The sequence below is a fragment of the Nerophis lumbriciformis genome, linkage group LG20 (genome assembly GCF_033978685.3).
Source record: "Nerophis lumbriciformis linkage group LG20, RoL_Nlum_v2.1, whole genome shotgun sequence".
Taxonomy (NCBI): Eukaryota; Metazoa; Chordata; class Actinopteri; order Syngnathiformes; family Syngnathidae; genus Nerophis; species Nerophis lumbriciformis.
In genome coordinates this window covers 3,646,187-3,664,313 of record NC_084567.2, presented here as the reverse complement: position 1 = coordinate 3,664,313, position 18,127 = coordinate 3,646,187, and the positions used below count along the sequence as shown (strand labels likewise).

General features: G+C 40.0%; 2 protein-coding genes across 2 annotated transcripts; both read left to right on the top strand.

Moving 5' to 3' along the window:
* The first annotated feature begins 769 nt into the window (after window positions 1–769).
* Window positions 770–2,298, top strand: LOC133619203 (uncharacterized). Its single transcript, XM_072915420.1, has one exon. It carries the CDS (start codon window positions 787–789, stop codon window positions 2,179–2,181), a length of 1,395 nt encoding a protein of 464 aa, XP_072771521.1. The 5' UTR covers window positions 770–786; the 3' UTR covers window positions 2,182–2,298.
* A 7,728-nt stretch (window positions 2,299–10,026) lies between these two features.
* LOC133619844 (uncharacterized) lies at window positions 10,027–17,488 on the top strand. The gene is made up of 2 exons (XM_072915437.1): window positions 10,027–10,269; window positions 15,540–17,488. Exon 2 carries the CDS (start codon window positions 15,821–15,823, stop codon window positions 16,979–16,981), a length of 1,161 nt encoding a protein of 386 aa, XP_072771538.1. The 5' UTR covers window positions 10,027–10,269; window positions 15,540–15,820; the 3' UTR covers window positions 16,982–17,488.
* The last annotated feature ends 639 nt before the right edge of the window (window positions 17,489–18,127 follow it).

Genomic DNA, 18,127 nt, shown 5'->3' with positions numbered 1-18,127 from the left:
TCTTGCCACTTTGGCATCTTTGGGCCACTGGTGCAACTTGAATCCGTCCCTGTTGGTGTTGTTACACCCTCCGACAACACACCGACGAGGCATGATGTCTCCAAGGTACGGAAAACAGTCGAAAAAACGGAAAATAACAGAGCTGATTTGACTCGGTGTTTGAGAAAATGGCGGATTGCTTCCCGATGTGACGCCACGTTGTGACGTCATCGCTCCGAGAGCGAATATTAGAAAGGCGGTTAATTAGCCAAAATCCACCCATTTAGAGTTCGGAAATCGGTTAAAAAAATATATGGTCTTTTTTTCTGCAACATCAAGGTATATATTGACGCTTACATAGGTCTGGTGATAATGTTCCCCTTTAAGCCACATATTTCCTAAAATGTTGGGTTAGGTTTGTAGTATGCATGGACACAGTTCTGTTTGCTGTGATTCTGGTTCCATTATTCTGGCAAGACACTAAAGGAATGTCCGTGAAACACTACACACAAATACAGTACATTGAAGAAAGTGTGTTGCAAGTTTAAGGAGAAAAATCTCACGAATCATGTCTGAACTAAAGTGTGTTTGTGTTGTTTGTGTTGTGCAGACATCCAGCAGCTGATTGGTCCTCCAGAAGAATTTTCCCCGCAGCCGCAGGTTGGGGGCTCCACATTTAAGCAGGAGGGTTCATGGCCCCCCTGTATTAAAGAGGAAGAAGAGGAGACGCAACCCCCCAACATTAAAAAGGAAGAGGAGGAACTCTGGATCACTCAGGAAGGAGAGTCGCCACTGACTGTTGTCTCCATGACTGAAGATGATGAAGAGAAACCACAACCAGACCACCTCTTAGCTCCACTATCAGATAGTGAGGCTGAAGACGAGGTCGAAGTAACTTTGAGCAGCGATACAGACTGTGAAGGTGATATGAGGACTCACACTGGCAACAAACACTCTAAATGTTCTAAAAAAAAGAGAGGTAAACAACATTTGAGCTGCTCAGTTTGTGGTAAAGGCTTTTCCCGAAAGAGCTTTCTGATTCCACACATGAGAACGCACACAGGAGAGAAAACATTTAATTGTTCAGTATGTGGTAAAAGCTTTTCTAGAAAGGGTCTTTTGACTCCACACATGAGAACGCACACTCGAGAAAAAACATTGAAATGTTCAGTTTGTGGTAAAGTATTTTCTAGAAAGAGCCTTTTGACTCCACACATGAGAACGCACACGGGAGGGAAAACATTTAATTGTTCAGTATGTGGAAAGGGCTTTTCTCGAAAGGGTATTTTGACTCGACACATGAGAGCGCACACTGGAGAAAAAACATTTAAATGTTCAGTTTGTGGTAAAGTCTTTTCTAGAAAGGGACTTTTGACTCCACACATGAGAACGCACACAGGAGAAAAACCTTTTAATTGTTCACTTTGTCGTAAAGGCTTTTGTCGGAAGAGCTTTTTGACCGAACACATGAGAACTCACACAGGGGAAAAACCATTTAATTGTTCAGTGTGTGGTAAAGGCTTTTCTCGAAAGAGCCTTTTGACTCGACACATGAGAACACACACAGGAGAAAAACCATTTAATTGTTCTATATGTGGGAAAGGCTTTTCTCAAAAGGGCCTTTTGACTCGACACATGAGAACGCACACAGGGGAAAAATCATTTAATTGTTCAGTATGTGGTAAAAAAATGTCTCAAAAGACCCACTTGACAAAACACATGAGAACGCACGCTGGAGAAAAAACATCTAATTGTTCAGTGTGCAGTAAAAGCTTTTCTCGAAAGAGCAGTTTGACTGGACACATGAGGATGCACACAGGAGAAAAACCATTCAGTTGTCAAGTTTGTGGGAAAAGCTTTTCTCTCAAGACCTATTTGACAGCACACATGAGAACACACGAAGAGGAAAATAAAGTGAATTGTTCAGTTTGTAGGAAAAGCTTTTCTCTCAAGATCTATTTGACGAAACACATGAGAACGCACACAGGAGAAAAACCATTCAATTGTTCAGTTTGTGGAAAAAGCTTTGCTCGCCAGAACCATCTGACTGGACACATGAGAACGCACACTGGAGAAAAACCATTTAATTGTTCCGTTTGTGCAAAAAGTTTTTCTCTCAAGACCCTTTTGAAGGCACACACGAGAACACACACAGGAGAGAAAACATACTACTGTTCAGTGTGTGGTAAAAGCTTTTTTTAAAGGCAAGGTGTGACGCGGCACATGATGAAACACACTGTGGAAAAACACTTGTAGGGGTTCAACATATAGTAGAAGATACAAATGTTAAGACACAATGAAGTTTCTCAGTGTGAACATGAAATATCTTGTCTTTGCAGTCTATTTAATTGAATATAAGTTGAAAAGGATTTGCAATTCATTGTATTCTGTTTTTATTTACCATTTACACAACGTGACAACTTCACTGGCTTTGGGGTTTTTAATGCTGACTATATAAGGACATGATGGATATGTGTTGTAGCAATGTAATACAAAAACACAAACAACTTGAAACTATGCCTGCAGATAAACCATCGAGACATCAACGCAACAGTAACTAGGCTGAAGCTAATATTTCAAAATGACTCATATATATCATCATCAATCATATATATATATATATATATATATATATATATATATATATATATATATATATATATATATATATATATATATGTATATATGTGTGTGCGTGTGTGAGAGAGTTGAGTGTGTGTATTCAAATGTGTGTGTGTGTGTGCTTGTATTTCTACCCTTCTTGAGACATCAACAAGGAAAAGTAGCTTCCATTTGAGGACCGGTGAACAAGTTAGGAACGAAATCATGGTCCCAATACGGAAAACCATTGCATCTAATAGAGAATGTCTCGTTTGCACCCTCTGGTGGTGAAATCTATCACGATTAGAGTTGTCCCAAAAAGAAGGGCTTTTTCAAATTAACTGTGTGTCGGTTTTAAAAGTGCTCCCCCTCTGGTCAACATATGAAATAACAAGTGTGTGTATAAATTTGAAGTGCTCCCCCTCTGGCCAACATATGTAATAACAAGTGTGTGTAAGAACTTGAAATGCGCCCCCTTTGGCCAAAATTAATTTTAAAATAAAATAAATATGTATATATAGACATACTGTAATAACTTAAAGTAAATAATGATGATTAAAAACAATCATAAACAAAAAATGTAAAAAAATAACTAAAAGCTGACCTTTTCTATATTTGCATAGTATGTATATATTATTAATGTTGTAAATACAAATGTTTCTATATCTAGAAAGAGGTAGGCATTTTTAGGAGGTCTCAAGAAGGCAACAAATACACACACACACACACACCCATTCTTGTATTTGTTACCTTCTTGAGACCTCTGAAAAATGCCTACTTCTTTCGGACCACCCTTTCTAGATATGTAAAGATTTGTATTTACAACATTAATAATATATACATACTATGCAAATGTAAAAAAGGAAGCTTTCAGTTATTTTTTTAATTGTTTGTTTGTAGTTGGTTTTTAATCTTCATTATTTACTTTAAGTTATTACAGTATGTCTCTATATACAAATTAATTTTTTTTTGTTAACTAACTTTGGCCAAAGGGGGTGCCTTTTAAGTTCTTACACACACTTGTTATTACATATGTTGGCCAGAGGGAGAGCACTTCAAATTTTATAAATAAATATGTTGACCAGAGCAGGAGCACTTTTAAAACCGACACACAGTTTTTGTGTCCTTTTTGGGACCACCCTAATTGTGATGGATTTCACCACGAGGGTGTGCAAATGAGACATTGTCTATTAGATGCAATGGTTTTCCTGTATTGGGACCATGATTTCGGTCCTAACTTGTTCACCGGCCCTCATATGGACGGTACTTTTCCTTGTGGATGTCTCAAGAAGGGTTGAAATACAAGAACACACGCACACACACACACACACACACACACACACACACACACACACACACAAGGACGTGTGTGTGTTCTTGTATTTCAACCCTTCTTGAGACATCCACAAGGAAAAGTACCGTCCATATGAGGACCGGTGAACAAGTTATGACCGAAATCATGGTCCCAATACGGAAAACTATTGCATCACACAAGGACGTGTGTGTGTGTTCTTGTATTCCTACCCTTCTTGAGACATCAACAAGGAAAAGTAGCTTCCATATGAGGACCGGTGTCCAAGGACGTGTGTGTGTGCGCGCGTGCGTGTGCGTTTTTAAAGTGTTTGCCAAATGACTCTGCAGTCTAGCCTGAATATTATTATTGTTAATCCCACTGTGGATATTAAAATATGACAAATCATTTGCATTTAGCGACATGTTTGCAGGTTTCATTAAAAACGGTGTTAACACCAGTGTACTATTAATCAGAATCAGAAATACTTTATTAATCCCAGAGGGGAAATTTAAATTTTTAGCACAATCCCATTCAAGATCAGAAAATAAATTAATTATTAATTATTAATTAATTAATTAATTAATAAAGCTATGATGGATGACTGAATGCATACTTGCCAATTCAGCGCCTCTCCCGAAAACCTCCCGGGACAAATATTCTCCCGAAAATCTCCCGATTTTCAGCCGGAGCTGGAAGCCACGCCCCCTCCAGCTCCATGCGGACCTGAGTGAGGACAGCCTTTTTTCATGACGGGAGGACAACAGGGTGACAAGAACTAAATCATCCAGACTAGAGATAAATTGTATTATTATGTTTATCTTACCTAAAAATAAATATATTTATTAATTTTAAAAAAACAAAAAACTAAATACATTTTTACTATATTTTGCTAAAAACATCAAAATTAATTGTATTTTTATTTGTATTTTTTCGTGACTCCTTATTACATCCAGCCATAGAATTATACATTAAAATAAACATATTTGAAATAGTTGATTTTAATTTATCATAATAATTCATTTAAAATGACCATATTTAATTATTAAAATAATTGCTTGTTTATCAACAACTTTAGCATTTTATTCATTACATTTTGAAACTCTCAGAAGCCAAGTTATGTTATATTCCTTAATATTTATGTATGCAAGTTTGAAGTATCAATTATCTAAACACAGTTTGTTTGCATATTTTCAGGATGTAGATATCTATATATATATATATATATTAGAGATGCGCGGTTTGCGGACACAACCGCGGAGTCCGCGGATTATCCGCGGTTCGGGCGGTTGAAATAAAAAAAAATTAGATTTTATCCGCGGGTCGGGTCGGGCGGTTGAAATAAAAAAAAATTAGATTTTAAATAGATTCAGGCGGGTGGCAGTTAAACCAATTGGGAAATATATATACATAGTTAAATGTTGTTACCCACATACGAAAAACGAGCAGGCACCTGCTGCATATGCCACAACAGAAGAAGAAGAAAAAAAAAAAAGAGATGGACACTTTTACGGAGCGGAGAAGGGACGCCTCGCCGGGGTCCGGGACCGAGGCCCCTTCCCCCGAGAGGGCCCCACCGGGAGCCGTAGCTGAGGTGATCCGCGAGAAGGGCCCGACACACGTCCAGGGTCACCACCGCGCCCACCGCACGACACCCCGCCTCGTCCGGCTTCGCCGCGGCCGGCGTCACGCGCACCAGGTAAGCGGTTTACCTGCCCGCCACCCCCGTGGCCGGGGGCTCGTAACAGGGGTCACTCCGCGCGCAGTGCGCTCACGAAAGGGGTGGGGCAAGCAGAACTGGCGCTGCGGGATGAACCGAACGCCGGGTTAAGGCGCCCGATGCCGATGCTCATCAGACCCCAGAAAAGGTGTTGGTTGATATAAACAGCAGGACGGTGGCCATGGAAGTCGGAACCCGCTAAGGAGTGTGTAACAACCCACCTGCCGAATCAACTAGCCCTGAAAATGGATGGCGCTGGAGCGTCGGGCCCATACCCGGCCGTCGCCGGCAGCGAGAGCCGCTAGGGCTAGGCCGCAACGAGTAGGATGGGCGCCGCGATGCGCGCTGAAGCCTCGGGCGCGAGCCCGGGTGCGAGCCCGGGTGCGAGGGACATCGCATCTCCACGCGCTTGGAGGTGCGCTCAGCGCGGCTCCCAGATGATTGCTGCATTGGATCAGTCGCCTTTCTTTAACAGGCAAAAGCTTTATAACCTCACTAATGCCTTGCATCGTCTATATTAGATATATAACAACGGGCGGGTGCGGGCGGGTGCGGTGTTGATTAAATGTTAATTCGGGTGGATGCGGATGGTTGACGACTTTTGTCATGCGGTTGCGGATGAAATAATTGCCTATCCGCGCATCTCTAATATATACATATATATATATATATATATATATATACAGTCAAGAAAATAAATATTTGAACACCCTGCTATATTGCAAGTTCTCCCACTTAGAAATCATGGAGGGGTCTGAAATTTTCATGGTAGGTGCATGTCCACTGTATGAGAGATAACCTAAAAAGAAAAATCCACAAATCTCAATCTATGATTTTTTAACAATTTATTTGTGTGATACAGCTGAAAATAAGTATTTGAACACCAACATTAATATTTGGTAGAGTAGCCTTTGTTTGCAATTACAGAGTTCAAACGTTTCCTGTAGTTCTTCACCAGGTTTGCACAGACTACAGGAGGGATTCTGGCCCACTCCTCCACACAGATCTTCTCTAGATTAGTCAGGTTTCTGGGCTGTCGCTGAGTAACACAGACTTTCAGCTCCCTCCAAAGATTTTCAATTGGATTTAGGTCTGGAGACTGGCTAGGCCACTCCAGAACCTTGATATGGTTCTTACAAAGCCACTTCTTGGTTTTCCTGGCTGTGTGCTTTGGGTCATTGTCATGTTGGAAGATCCAGCCACGACTCATCTTCAATGATCTGACTGAGGGAAGGAGGTTTTTGGCCAAAATCTCACAATACATGGCTGCAGTCATCCTCTTCTTAATACAGTACAGTCGTCCTGTCCCATGAGCAGAAAAACACCCCCAAAGCATGATGCTACCACCCCCATGCTTCACAGTAGGGATGGTGTTCTTGGGATGCTACGCATCATTCTTCTTCCTCCAAACACGCATAGTGGAATTATGATCAAAAAGGTCAATTTTGGTCTCATCTGTCCACAAAACTTTCTCCCATGACTCCTCTGGATCATCCAAATGGTCATTGGCAAACTTAAGACGGGCCTTAACATGTGCTGGTTCAAGCAGGGGAACCTTCCGTGCCATGCATGATTTCAAAGCATGACGTCTTAGTGTATCACCAACAGTGACCATGGAAACAGTGGTCCCAGCTCTTTTCAGGTCATTGACCAAGTCCTGCCGTGTAGTCCTGGGCTGATTCCTCACCTTTCTTAGCATCATTGAGACCCCACGAGGCGATATCTTGCATGGGGCTCCACTCCGATTGAGATTGACCGTCATGTTTAAGCTTCTTCCATTTTCTAATGATTGCTCCAACAGTGGACCTTTTTTCACCAAGCTGCTTGGCAATTTCTCCGTAGCCCTTTCCATCCTTGTGGAGTTGTACAATTTTGTGTCTGGTGTCTTTGGACAGCTCTTTGCTCTTAGCCATGCTGAATGTTTGGGTCTTACTGATTGTATGGGGTGGACAGGTGTCTTTATGCAGCTAACGACCTCACACAGGTGCATCTGATTCAGGATAATACAGTGGAGTGGAGGAGGACTTTTAAAGGCGGACTAACAGGTCTTTGAGGGTCAGAATTCTAGCTGATAGACAGGTGTTCAAATACTTATTTTCACCTGTATCACACGAATAAATTGTTAAAAAATCATAGATTGTGATTTCTGGATTTTTCTTTTTAGGTTATCTCTCATACAGTGGACATGCACCTACCATGAAAATTTCAGACCCCTCCATGATTTCGAAGTGGGAGAACTTGCAAAATAGCAGGGTGTTCAAATACTTATTTTCTTGACTGTATATATATATATATATATATATATATATATATATATATATATATGAAATACTTGACTTGGTGAACTCTAGCTGTCAATATACTCCCCCCCTCTTAACCACGCCCCCAACCACGCCCCGCCCCACCCCCGACCACGCCCCCACCCCCTCACCTCCCGAAATCGGAGGTCTCAAGGTTGGCAAGTATGACTGAATGTCATTGTCACTACAAGGAGAGGTCGACCGGTTCAAGATGGCGGCCCCACGGCTCCTCAGTAGCGGAGAGCTGTTTCCTTGTTTGTCTCGCGAGATCCGACAAAGCGGGACTGGAGGAAAAAAGCAAAATGGCGTTGGTCGGAGAAGACGTTTTTGTAGTTTTTATAGCGCTATGTTCCTAATCCCTGCACACAGGTGCACATATATGTCGTTGGGTTAGTTAAACATCGTCAATGAATGTATGTATTTGGACACGATAGTCGCAGCGCACTTTAACGCTTTACTTGCTAGTTAGCTTAGCTAGTTAGCTTAGCTTGTTAGCAGCTAACAAAGAGACGCGGAGGTTATTATCATCACGTCGCTTAGCAGTTAACAAGTGTGAGTGTAAAGTGTTGTGATCGTGAGAAAATGCGCGAAAGAACGATAGTAAAGTACGAGGAGGACCTTTCTCCAACAGAAGAGGACGATGTTTGCAAGAAGCATCACGTTGTGTCACACAGAACAGGTTTGTTTACTTCTCACTCTCACATCTTTACTCACTTTATATTTCATTATTAACACTACTCTTAAATAGACTGTCTATAAGAAGATGGTGCACTACTTTGTCGTTACATTGTTCATGAAAACAAGACAGTTTAAAGACAGTATTGATGACAAGTTCCTCTCAGTTTGTAACAATGTGTGTAACATGTTTACACAAAGTAGGTCTTTATTGTCTTTGCACAAGTACAACAAAACTAGTACAACTCAATTCCCCCAAACGGATTAACACACTGGAATATAAAGACAATATAACACACATCCATAAACGTGGATGCATATGCAAAAGTGCAATATATTTCATACTTGCCAACCTTGAGACCTCCGATTTCGGGAGGTGGGGGGAGGGGGGAGGGCGTGGTCGGGGTGGGACGGGGGCGTGGTCGGGGCGTGGCTAAAAGGGGAGGAGTATATTTACAGCTAGAATTCACCAAGTCAAGTATTTCATATATATATATATATATATATATATATATGTATATATATATATATATAAGAAATACTTGACGTTCAGTGAATTCTAGCTATATATACATATATATATATATATTTATATATATATATATATATTTTTTTTTATATATATATATATATATGTATATATATATATATATATTTTTTTTTTTTTTTTTTTTTTAATATATATATATATATATATATATATATATATATATATATAAAATAAATACTTGAATTTCAGTGTTCATTTATTTACACATATATACACACATAACACTCATCTACTCATTGTTGAGTTAAGGGTTGAATTGTCCATCCTTGTTCTATTCTCTGTCACTATTTTTCAAACCATGCTGAACACCCTCTCTGATGATGCATTGCTGTGTGGCACGCACAAAAGTGCTTTCATCAAATGCACTAGATGGCAGTATTGTCCTGTTTAAGAGTGTCACAACATTGCTGTTTACGGCAGACGAACTGCTTTACGGTATACAAAAACGTGACTGGTGTTGTTGTGTGTTGTTACCGCGCTGGGAGGACGTTAATGAAACTGCCTAACAATAAACCCACATAAGAAACTAAGAACTCGCCCTCCATCATTCTACAGTTATAAGGTGATTGGGCAGGTATGCTGTTAATATTGTGGGTTAGCGGACTCAGGTCCATGAGGACCTGAGTCCGCCGGAATTTCGGGAGATTTTCGGGAGAAAATTTGTCCCGGGAGGTTTTCGGGAGAGGCACTGAATTTCGGGAGTCTCCCGGAAAATCCGGGAGGGTTGGCAAGTATGATATATTTATTTGTACAGTAGTCTATTTATTTATATCTGCACCTTATTGCTCTTTTATCCTGCACTACCATGAGCTAATGCAACAAAATGTTGTTCTTATCTGTACTGTAAAGGTCAAATTTGAATGACAATAAAAGGAAGTCTAAGTCTATTTAGCTATTTACCCAGCAGATGTGCAGCAGACTCACCATTTGAAAGAGGAAGATCCACATCCCCCTACAGTAAAAGAGGAAGAGGAGAAACCACAGCGCATTAAAGAGGAAGAGGAGGAGCTCTGGATCACTCAGGAGGGAGAGTGTCTTCTAGGACCACAGGAGGAGGATGATCTCACCAAGTTTCCACTGACTGGTGTCTCTGTGAAGACTGAAGATGATGAAGAGAAACCACCTGAGTCCTCACAGCTTCATCACAGTCCAAGTAAGCACAACATTCATCTAAAACAATGTTTGTAACTACAGATGTCTGATAATATTGGACTGCCGATATTATCGGCCGATAAATGCTCTATTATGTAATATCGGAAATTATCGGTATCGGTTTCAAAAAGTACAATTTATGACTTCTTAAAACGCCGCTGTGTACACGGACGTAGGGAGAAGTACAGAGCGCCAATAAACCTTAAAGGCACTGGCTTTGCGTGCCGGCCCAATCACATAATATCTACGGCTTTTCACACACACACAAGTGAATGCAAGGCATACTTGGTCAACAGCCATACAGGTCACACTGAGGGTGGCCGTATAAACAACTGACAAACACATTTCGGGAGAACATCCGCACCGTAACACAACATAAACACAACAGAAGAAATACCCAGAACCCCTTGCAGCACTAACTCTTCCGGGACGCTACAATATACACCCCCCGCTACCCCCTAAACCCCCCCGCCCCCCACACACACCTCAACCCCGCCCACCTCAACCTCCTCATGCTCTCTCAGGGAGAGCATGTCCCAAATTCCAAGCTGCTGTTTTGAGGCATGTTAAAACAATAATGCACTTTGTGACTTCAATAATAAATATGGCAGTGCCATGTTGGCACTTTTTTCCAATAACTTGAGTTGATTTATTTTTGGAAAACCTTGTTACATTGTTTAATGCATCCAGCGGGGCATCACAACAAAATTAGGCATAATAATGTGTTCATTCCACCACTGTATATATCGGTATCGGTTGATATCGGAATCGGTAATTAAGAGTTGGACAATATCGGGATATCGGCAAAAAAGCCATTATCGGACACCTCTATTTGTAACAGATGTTCATAACTCTAAGGTGCATAGCTGAAAAATTAGCTGAAAAATGTAGTACGTTAACAGTTAGCATGTTTCAAGTACCAAGTTACATTAATCTTAAGGTGTACGGCTGCAAAATTAGCTACAAATGTAAAAAAAAAAAAAAGATCTCATCTTAATGCTGGCATGCTAACAGCCAGCATGTGTAAAGTATCAAGTTAAATGACTCTAAGGTGTAAAATTAGCTGAAAAGATTAGCACGTTAACGTTAGCATGTTAACAGTTAGCATATGCCAATGTTTCTATTGCCTTGACCCCCTTCAAAAATGTTGGGAAGACCGGGGCATCTGGAAGGACGTTATGACATTTATAATTTTTCCCCACAAGGGGGCGATGTTGGTGTCGATATGAACGTCCAGACTTGATCAGGCTCCGACCTTAAAGCCTCGTGTAAGTTCGGAAGAAGATCCGATCATATAAAGTGAAGTAAAGACAGTTTGATGGTTGATGCCGTTTTTGCCGCCAGGCTCCGCCCACTATGAATAGGTATGAACAGATACTGTCTTCATCATCTTTTCTACCAGTTGAATTGTAACTGACTCAACTATGTATAAAAATAATTGTTGTGTTTAGATCTCATTGACGTGATGGGAACAGAAAGTGAACAAATGTTAGTATTTGCTAGAAATTGAAAAAAGGGTCGGATTAAATGAGCTTTGCTTCTTCCTACTCCTTTTCGGACACGTCGTAAGAAGAACGTCTCACATTGTAACTGTTCGAAATAAACTTCGACCATAAGCGTAACCAGATAGGGTGACGATCTGTTGGGAAATGTGCAAGGAGAAGCCTGTACCTAATCGATAGGGCCAACTGTACCTAATCAGTGGGCCCATTGAGGGTCATTTTCCCGAATAGCGTCGCCATGGTAACACAAAATGTTCCCAAAAAAATGAAGTACACTGTAACTGCTGTAGCAGACGGCCCTTTGTTAGTCCTCAGGTCAAAAATCGTGCAAACATTCGAGCGACGTCGCCGTGTCCAAGTTGGGAGACGGCGTCCATTGCTTCACTCGGTCTGGAGATGTAGACCACGAAGAGACTTGGACACCAGGAGAGCAGTTTTCAAGTCTCTTCTCTGAGCGAGAGGAAGTGACCTAAGCACTGGACTAATGTGCTCATATTTTCCTGCTTCTAGTCATGACTCGAGCAGCAGCATTCTGGATGTACTGCAGCTGCTTTCCAGCTCGTTTAGAGAGCCCAGTGAGAAGACCATTACAACAGTCTAACTCCGGCTTTCAAAATCCGGCACGTAGGAAGTCCAAGGTTTAAAAAAATATATATTAAAAAAAATACAATTATGTGTTATTATTATTTTTTCAAATCTGTCCTTTCTCATCCATTTTCTACCGCTTGTTACTCTCTGTGTATCCTAGCTGCTCAGGCAAATCATATTGTCTAAAAATGCATTTTCCCATTGATAACCTGACATCGCGCTCGTGCCGCAGTGTCGGGCGAGTCTGCAATATTTCAGTCAATTAGTGCGCAAGGTATATATATATATATATATATATATATATATATATATATATATATAGTGGAGAATGCATATATTTTTAAGAGTTCTTTCCTTATTCATAGTCATGTTTAAAGCAGCTAATATTTTCCCATGTGTACTCTTGTATCTTGGAAGTAAACTCTGTGCTTTACCTTGAAGGGGTTGGAATGTGGGAGTATAGCATACTCCCTTTTTACCTTATCAGTATTAGAACAATGAGGCTGTATTCCTTTCTGGGCAGGGTGGGGGCAGTTTTCGTATTCAATAAGCAATCGGAGTGTTGCTGGTTACTGGGGTTCAATCCCCACCTTCTACCATCCTAGTCACGTCCGTTGTGTCCTTGGGCAAGACACTTCACCCCTTGCTCCTGATGGCTGCTGGTTAGCGCCTTGCATGGCATCTCCCGCCATCAGTGTGTGAATGTGTGTGTGAATGGGTGAATGTGGAAATACTGTCAAAGCGCTTTGAGTACCTTGAAGGTAGAAAAGCGCTATACAAGTATAACCCATTTATCATTTATCATTTATTTAAGTTGTCTCTTCCCGTTTGATTTTCAGACCGCTTCTAGATGTCGCTATTATCGGACTGTTGGACTGGTCTCCTAAAGCTTTCGTAAAACTTGATAATATTGCTATTCTGTCTTGATGGTCCTTCTTACTCAGCATATATGTCATCTGAAAGAACTTGGGATTGACCAGTGACTTGTATTCCCTGAGAGGAAGACTGGTCAGACGCAACAATATATATATATATATATATATATATATATATATATATATATATATATATATATATATATATATATATACACACAGCCAGGCCCCCAGCCACATTTTTTTAACCCAATGTGGCCCCCGAGTCAAAAAGTTTGGGGACCCCTGGTTTAACCTGCGGAAGACAAAGACCTGGATTCATTTTTCTAAGTCTGATTTAGACATGATTTCTCTGATTTTCGCATTGTTTTTCAGGTGGTAAAAAGCTGCTGATGTCATTGACGTAACGTGGCTGTTCAATGTCAAGTCTCTGTGTGAAAGGTGCTGTGTTATTACGCTAGAAATGTAGTTCCTTGGCTTTAGCTCCGATAATAACAGCTTGATTGATATGCTGCTACAGCGTGTAAATGGAGCGTTTTTTGGAAACTTCTGGATGTTTTTTTCGAGAGCTTTATAGAGAAGGGCTATTCCTATTAGCTGCATTGCAAGCGTTTTTCTTTTTTTTTATTGATTAGAATGCACAAAAGAAAAAATACAAGTGGGTTCTTGACTCACATAGGGATTGCGAATAACGAGCAGATTTTTAAAAAAGTGAAGTTTTCCTTTAGTAGTACATTTTTTCACAAAGTAAGCTGGTTTTTAGCATAAGTTTGTTTGTTGTTGCGGTTTTGTTCACCTTTATAAAGAGTTTCATTGCTTCTGTTTCAGATGCAGGAATATGTTTATAGCAGTGGTGTCAAAGTGGTTTTCATTCGGGGCCACATGGCAGTTATGGCTGCCATCAGAGGGCCGCTTGTAACAGTGAATAATTTATGAATTTGCCTCTGGATTTCATTATTAATTATATAAATTGTTTTAAGTAGACTGTCGATTTTACAGTACAAACTTTACATTTACAAAATGTACTGTAAAATATAATGTTTTTAAATTTTTTACAACATTGTACTGTAAAATATAGTGTTTTTAAATTTTTTACAACATTTTATGCTAAATGGAAAAACAGTACAACTGTTTTGGGGGTTTTTTTTCCGGAAAAAGCTGCCAGCTTAGTTGCCAGAATTTTTGTGTTAAATCGACATTGGTTTTTACAACATTATATTGTTCATGGAAAAACAGTACAAGTTCCTGTTTTTATTCTGGCAACTTCACTGCCAGTTTTTCTACCGTAAAAACAAACGTACCGTCATTCCATTCACAGTAATACAACGTTAAAAACAACAACCGTAGATTTTACAGTTAAAAACTGGCAGCTCAGTCAACAGAATTTTAACGCAAAAAACAGTAGTAGTTTTTTTTCAATTTACAGTAATATGTTGTAAAGAACAACGTAACATTTATTATCATTTTTATTCATTTGATGGGTAGTTTGCTGTAAAGTTAAGTATTTTTATTTAGACAAAAATATGTTTGGAAAGTATGATAATATACTGTAATATTTGTTGCAATATTGGATACTATTAAAGTTTAAAAGGTATGCAATTACATATATTTTTTTCTGTCAAAATGAAAAAAATCAATTACATTTAGTGATAAAATATTAAGTACTTTATTGACACGGTTGCGTCGACCAGCTCTTCCTACCAGGGAATCTAAGTTACTGGTCAATCCCAACTTCTTTCGATGACATATATGCTGAGTAAGAAGGACCATCAAGACAGAATAGGAATATTATCAAGTTTTAATGAAATTTCAGGAGATCAGCTTAGCCAATACATTCATATCGGCTACTCTAGTTGATCTGACACTCAAACGGAAGAGCCAACTTCTTGCACACAAGAAAAGCCCCCACCTCTCCCTCTCGCAACACTGATAAGGAAGAAGTGGGGGAGGTATTCACATTCCGATGGTTTAAGACACTAAACAGACCTCTGAAGACAAAGAGAAACTGGTAGAATATGCAAAGGAAAATTACTAGTTGATCCAAACATGGCTATGAATAGAGAAAGAACTCTTAAACATATATGCATTCTCCACAACACATATCATTTCCAGGTGTTTGTGGGCCAGATAAAATAATGTTGCGCGCGGGCCTTGAGTTTGACACCTGTGGTTTATTGAAATGCTGTGTTTTCTAAAATAAACCGCAGCGTGCAATCATTTGTTCCACGCCTGTTGCCGCAAACCCTAACTACTGACGAAACATCTCATGGATCATGTCCGAACTAAAGTATGTTTGTGTCCTGCAGACGTTGGTCATTCAGAAGGACTTCAACCTCAACCGCAGTGTGAAGGCTACACTTTGAAGCGAGAGCGTCCACGGCCCCCCCACATTAAAGAGGAAGGGGAGGAATTCTGGATAACGCAGGAAGCTGATCTCACCAAGTTGCCACTGACTGTTGGCTCTGTGAAGACTGAAGATGATGAAGAGAAACCACAACCAGACAACCTCTTAGCTCCACTATCCGATAGTGAGGCTGAAGACGACGTTGAAGAACCTTTGAGCAGCGATACAGACTGTGAAGGTGATATGAGAACTCACACTGACAACAAACACTCAGGATGCTCTAAAAAGAACGGAGGTAAAACACATTTAAACTGCTCAGTTTGTGCTAAAAGCTTTACCCAAAAGAACTCTTTGACTCAACACATGAGAACACACGCGGGAGAAAAGATGTTTAGTTGTTCATTTTGTGGTAAAACATTTTCTCATGAGATCTATTTGACCAGACACATGAGAACGCACACAGGAGAAAAACCATTTAAGTGTTCAGTTTGCGGTAAATCTTTTTCCCAAAAGGCCAACTTGAATTCACACATGAGAACACACACAGGGGAGAAACAATGTATTTGTTCAGTTTGTGGTAAACATATGTCTCGTAAGACACATTTGACAGTACACATGAGAACACACACTGGAGAGAAACCGTTTAATTGTTCAGTTTGCGGTCGAAATTTTTCCTTGAAGGCACATTTGACAGGACACATGAGAACGCACACAGAAGAGAAATCATTCAATTGTTCAGTTTGTGGTAAATTTTTTTCTCAAAAGGCCCATTTGACAGGACACATGGAAATACATAAAGGAGGGAAACAATCTATTTGTTCAGTTTGCGGTCAAAACTTTTCTCGTAAGATCTATTTGACCAGACACATGAGAACACATAATGGACAGAAACCATTCAAATGTTCAGTTTGTGGTTCAAATTTTTCTCAAAAGGCCAATTTGAATGCACACATGAGAACACACACAGGAGAGAAACCATGGATTTGTTCAATTTGCGGCAAACATATGTCTCGAAAGACATATTTGACAGTACACATGAGAACACACACAGGAGAAAAACCTTTTAATTGTTCAGTTTGCGGTCAACAGTTTTCTTCTAAAGCACATCTGACAGGACACTTGAGGACGCACACAGGAGATAAACCATTTAATTGTTCAGTTTGCATTCAAACTTTCTCTCAAAGGCCCCATTTGACGGCACACATGAGAACGCACACAGGAGAGAAACCATTTGATTGTTCAGTTTGCGGTCAAACGTTTTCCCAAAAGTCCAATTTGACAGGACACATGAGAACACACACAGGAGAGAAACCCTTTAATTGTTCAATTTGTTGTAAAAGCTTTTCGTCCAGGCAAGTTTTAAATCAACACACCCTTAAACACACTGCAGAAAACAACATTTAGTTAGTTTGCATATGACGTAACATCTGTTTTACGTCAATTCACGTGATGGTCAACCAGCTTGAGTGTAGCATTAAAACAAGTGAGAGTGAATTTACAGTTTGAGTACCAACATAAAAAGCAATATTACTGTTCTGTTCTTGGGTGTTCCAGTCGTTCAAATAGAGATATAGGAAAGAGCTTTCATAGAGTCCTGAAAGAAGTGGTTCAGAAGTGGTTAGACCGGATTTGAAGTGTCGGGCTATTATTGTGGAGCCTTACGTTTGTGACTGGTATAAGAAAAGACTTTACATATTTTGAAGAAATTCTCTGATTTCGGTGACTTTAGACTTCCCCTCGATGGTCTTTTTTTTGCTGAGCTTTTATTCCATCTTAATATAGCAGTTTGAGTACCAATCTACTTGTTATTTTATTTTGGCACTAAACTATAATGTAAACATAGACGTGAAGCTCCTCCTCTCCACAAGCGCCAATGTGCGCCAGCAGAGTTTGCTCCAATGATGTCGTCTGAAGAACTGTATAATTATTTGTGTGTATATGTGTAAGTATACATATGTGTATATATATGTATATATGTATACATGTGTGTGTGTGTGTGTGTGTATATAGTATATATACTGTATATACAGATAGATATACAGATATAAATGTGTGTATATATATATACACCGTATTTTCCGCACTATTAGCCGCACCTAAAAACCACAAACTTACTCAAAAGCTGACAGTGCGGCTTATAACCCGGTGCGCTTTATATATGGATTAATATTAAGATTCATTTTCATAAAGTTTAGGTCTCGCAACTACGGTAAACAGCCGCCATCTTTTTTCCCCGTAGAAGAGGAAGTGCTTCTTCTTCTACGCCAAGGTAAGCACCCGCCCCCATAGAAGAAGAAGCGCGCGGGTATTACGTTTCATTTCCTTTGTGTGTTTACATCTGTAAAGACCACAAAATGGCTCCTACTAAGCGACACACTGTGGTTCTAGCTTGCCATGCTAATGGCCAGAAACTTCCACCCATGGTGATATTCAAAAGGAAGACCTTGCCAAAAGAGAACTTTCCAGCCGGCGTCATCATAAAAGCTAACTCGAAGGGATGGATGGATGAAGAAAAGATGAGCGAGTGGTTAAGGGAAGTTTACACGAAGA

Coding starts and splice junctions, on each gene's coding strand:
- LOC133619203 (XM_072915420.1), top strand. CDS start 787: ATGACTGAAGATGATGAAGAGAAACCACAACCAGACCACCTCTTAGCT.
- LOC133619844 (XM_072915437.1), top strand. CDS start 15,821: ATGAGAACTCACACTGACAACAAACACTCAGGATGCTCTAAAAAGAAC.